This window comes from Ostrinia furnacalis, unplaced genomic scaffold, assembly GCF_004193835.3.
Source record: "Ostrinia furnacalis isolate ACB-3 unplaced genomic scaffold, ASM419383v2 OfSCF3655, whole genome shotgun sequence".
In the NCBI taxonomy this organism is placed as follows: Eukaryota; Metazoa; Arthropoda; class Insecta; order Lepidoptera; family Crambidae; genus Ostrinia; species Ostrinia furnacalis.
Genome location: NW_021133894.1, coordinates 8,305 through 11,516, shown reverse-complemented (window position 1 = coordinate 11,516; position 3,212 = coordinate 8,305). Strand labels below are relative to the sequence as shown.

Here is a 3,212-nt window from a genome sequence, read left to right as displayed (position 1 = left end):
GCAGTACTATTTTAGAAATTGGGAGTTAAATTTTGATTCTGTCGAGCTCCACCAAGTAACCTCGGTATGAGCAAATTTACAATGGTTATTGGTAGTTTCCCCAACTTCCAGACCTCCGATCGTAACAAATGAGGTGTCTATGGGTAGGGCTCGCCGAGACGAACACGAAGGGCCGATAAAAACCGGGGGTGATCCTAGAAAGTTCCGAAGGTGATGCCCAAAAACCGTCTCAAATTAAAATAAAAACGCCAAAAATCGTCGAAGAGCCGGATTTAGTGCGTGAAGACACCATCCAGGCGTCACGAGAGTGTTGAGCCGAAGAAGGAGAGTTTATTCAGCACAAATTTTTGAAAAATTGACCAAAGGAGGAGAAGGAAGGTGAATATTAAATATTAAAAGGTTAAGCCTAAGACGCAGATAATATTTACAATTGCGGTCAGGTTTTTATTATATTATCATGATAATATGGCTCTGGCTCTGTGTTGGTCAAGCCGCGGACCGGGCGCGGGGGCAGCGGGTGCCATAGCCAGCCGCCAGCCGCCCCCACCCCCGCCCCCGACCCACGGCCCCCAACCCAGCACAGGTCATCGCCCCATAACATGACATGATTAAGCTATTATTATATTATAGTACATCAACTAAAAGAAAAGAAAGGGAGGGAGGACCGTTAATATGTTTCACTTGTATCCATATACCTGTATTTATATCTCACTAGTCTGCGTCCCGTTGTTAGATGATTTGACCTGGTCGTACATACATATGCAGTCTAGTGCACAACCGACCGCACAAGCCAGTCCCCTCCCCCCTCAGAGTCGCAAAGTCGAACAGCTCCACCCCTCTCAACCCACACAGGCGCGAGGCAAGGATAGTGCATTATAAGGTGTCAAGGGTCTTGAGGGGAGGAGTTGTCGCAGGGGTAGGCACACATAAGGTGTGGAGACTTTCTTAGTTTACATGTATTTATGGCTGATCTAACTGCGCCCCACTGTTGAATGACTTTATCTGGTCGTAGATATATACTATCAAGCGCACAACCGACTGCACCAGCTCGTCTTTTCCCCCCAACGCCACAAAGTCGAACGGTTCTACCCCTCTTAGCCCACACAGGATGTCGTGCTCCAGGCGTTTTGCCGCGAAGCGTGGGCAGTGAACCAATAGGTGCCAAGGGTCCTGAGCGGAGGAGCCGTCGCAGGGGCAGGCATAAGTTGTCGAAATTTTAAAGCGGTGCAGGTAGCTGAGGTGCGCCCCATGCCCCGAAACAAACTGTGTCAGCTGGAATGACATCGGAGCCAGCGCTCGGAACCGTAGTAAGTCCGCGAGGGCTGGGAATAGCCTCTTTGTTTGGGACCCCTGGGGCGCCTCCTCGTACCTGGTTTGCCACGCCTGGTGGGCCTCCGTCCGCAGGATCCCCTTGACATATGACATCGGGAAGTGGCAATAGTTTGGGGCCGTTCTCATGACCGCCGCCGCCCCGGCCTCCATATCCGCCCGGACATTGCCCGGAATTGCGGCATGGCCCTTGACCCAACAAAATCTGATTTCGCCGACTGGGGAATGCTCATGCACAATGCGATGAATCGCGGTCAGGATGGGCGCGACCGTGCTCCGCCGCTCCAGGGCGGTCAGGACGGATAGGGAGTCCGAGCATATCAAGGCATCGCGGTATCCCCGTAACGAGGCCAGGCGGCACGCCTGTAGGATGGCAAACGCCTCCGCCTGAAACACAGTGCACACATCGTGCAGCTTGAATCTGCGGGTGAGCACCGTGGGGCGCGCGTCCAAGTCGACACATACCACCGCGGCACCCACCGCTCCGTTCTCCTGTTTGCTCCCGTCTGTGTAGATCTGCACCGTGTCCCCCCGACATGCTGAACTAACGGCATCCGGTGAGATTGCAGTGCAGATCTGTGGCGAGATCCTATGTGCAGGATGCAGGAGCTCCTCAATTCCAACAGGGGATTCTAAAGTGAGGTCGTCCGGCAGTACTCTGGTGGTCCTCCGGACCCGGGTGCGCTCAACTTCCGCCACCCGCAGCACCTCCAGGTCCAGTGGTGTGAACCGGGCCCAAGCCAGTGAAGCATTGGTGGAAACTGTTCGGTACGCTCTGGTTGCTTTTAGGGCAAATCCCCTTTGGAGCGCCAACAACTTCCCGGCATGGACCCGATGCCGGACAACGTGTCCCCACACACCGGCCGCGTACGTCACAATCGGGACGATGACGTACCGGTATATGGAGTCCACGTTGGCCGGGTGGAGACCCCAGGTGGGGCGAGCGAACAGGGCAAGCCGGTTATATATTTTGCCTGCAGTCTGCACGATGTGTTCAACGTGGGGAGCAAAGGACAGAGTCTTATCAATAATAATACCGAGCAACTTAATCTGGTCAGCAAATGGGACGGCGACCCCCGCCATAGTTAGTCTGATGCGAGCCGCTCTGGGAGAGAAGGCCAAGGCCTGGGTTTTGCTGGGCCCAAACACCAGCTTGAAACTCTGGCCCCAGTTGTAAATTTGGTCTAGCGCACTGCACGCGGCGTCCCTCAGGGCAAGCTCATCCCCGGCGCCCACCACAAGGAGGACGTCATCCGCATAGGCCTGAATGCGGCAGCCCGAGGGAAGTGCCAGGCCCAAGAGATCATCCAGAATGAGGTTCCACAGGGCTGGCCCACAGGCCGAGCCCTGTATGCACCCCCTCCGCATGTCTCTGGACGCTGTGGCCCCTGCGTAGTGAAGAGCGACCTTGCGGTCGTGCAGGTAATCATTGACGAGCCTAAAAATGTTCTGAGGGCATCCAATGTCCCGGAGACGACTGAAGACCGCGGGCCACCATGCCCGGTTAAATGCAGATTGTATATCTAGAGACACTGCCACACAGGGCATACGAGCCTGACGGAACCGGTTTATATGTTCTATGGCATCATTGAGGGCGTGTAGANTGAAGGCCCGATACAGCAGACAAAAGGTCTGACGTTATTTAAGGGGAGTAAACTTAAAGAAAAACTTAAAACCTGGAGGTCGCCTGAAATTCCCTCCATCGCAGAAGCCGTTTCTATTCCCAGCTCCCCCGGTGGAGCGAATTCCAGGCTCCTAACTACAAATTTGAGGTGGGACATGTTGGGTTTGAAATTACGTAACTAAGTCAGGTCCGAACCGAATCACGATGACTTAGAGATATCGCGACAGCGCCATCTCCCGCCGAGGTGGCGCACTGCCCG

At 54.5% G+C, this 3,212-nt stretch overlaps 1 protein-coding gene across 1 annotated transcript; it reads right to left on the bottom strand.

The window, feature by feature from the left end:
- Positions 1-960: 960 nt before the first annotated feature.
- Positions 961-2,877, bottom strand: LOC114358048 (uncharacterized). Its single transcript, XM_028311911.1, has one exon. It carries the CDS (start codon positions 2,875-2,877, stop codon positions 961-963), a length of 1,917 nt encoding a protein of 638 aa, XP_028167712.1.
- Positions 2,878-3,212: the final 335 nt, after the last annotated feature.

Coding starts and splice junctions, on each gene's coding strand:
- LOC114358048 (XM_028311911.1), bottom strand. CDS start 2,877: ATGCCCTGTGTGGCAGTGTCTCTAGATATACAATCTGCATTTAACCGG.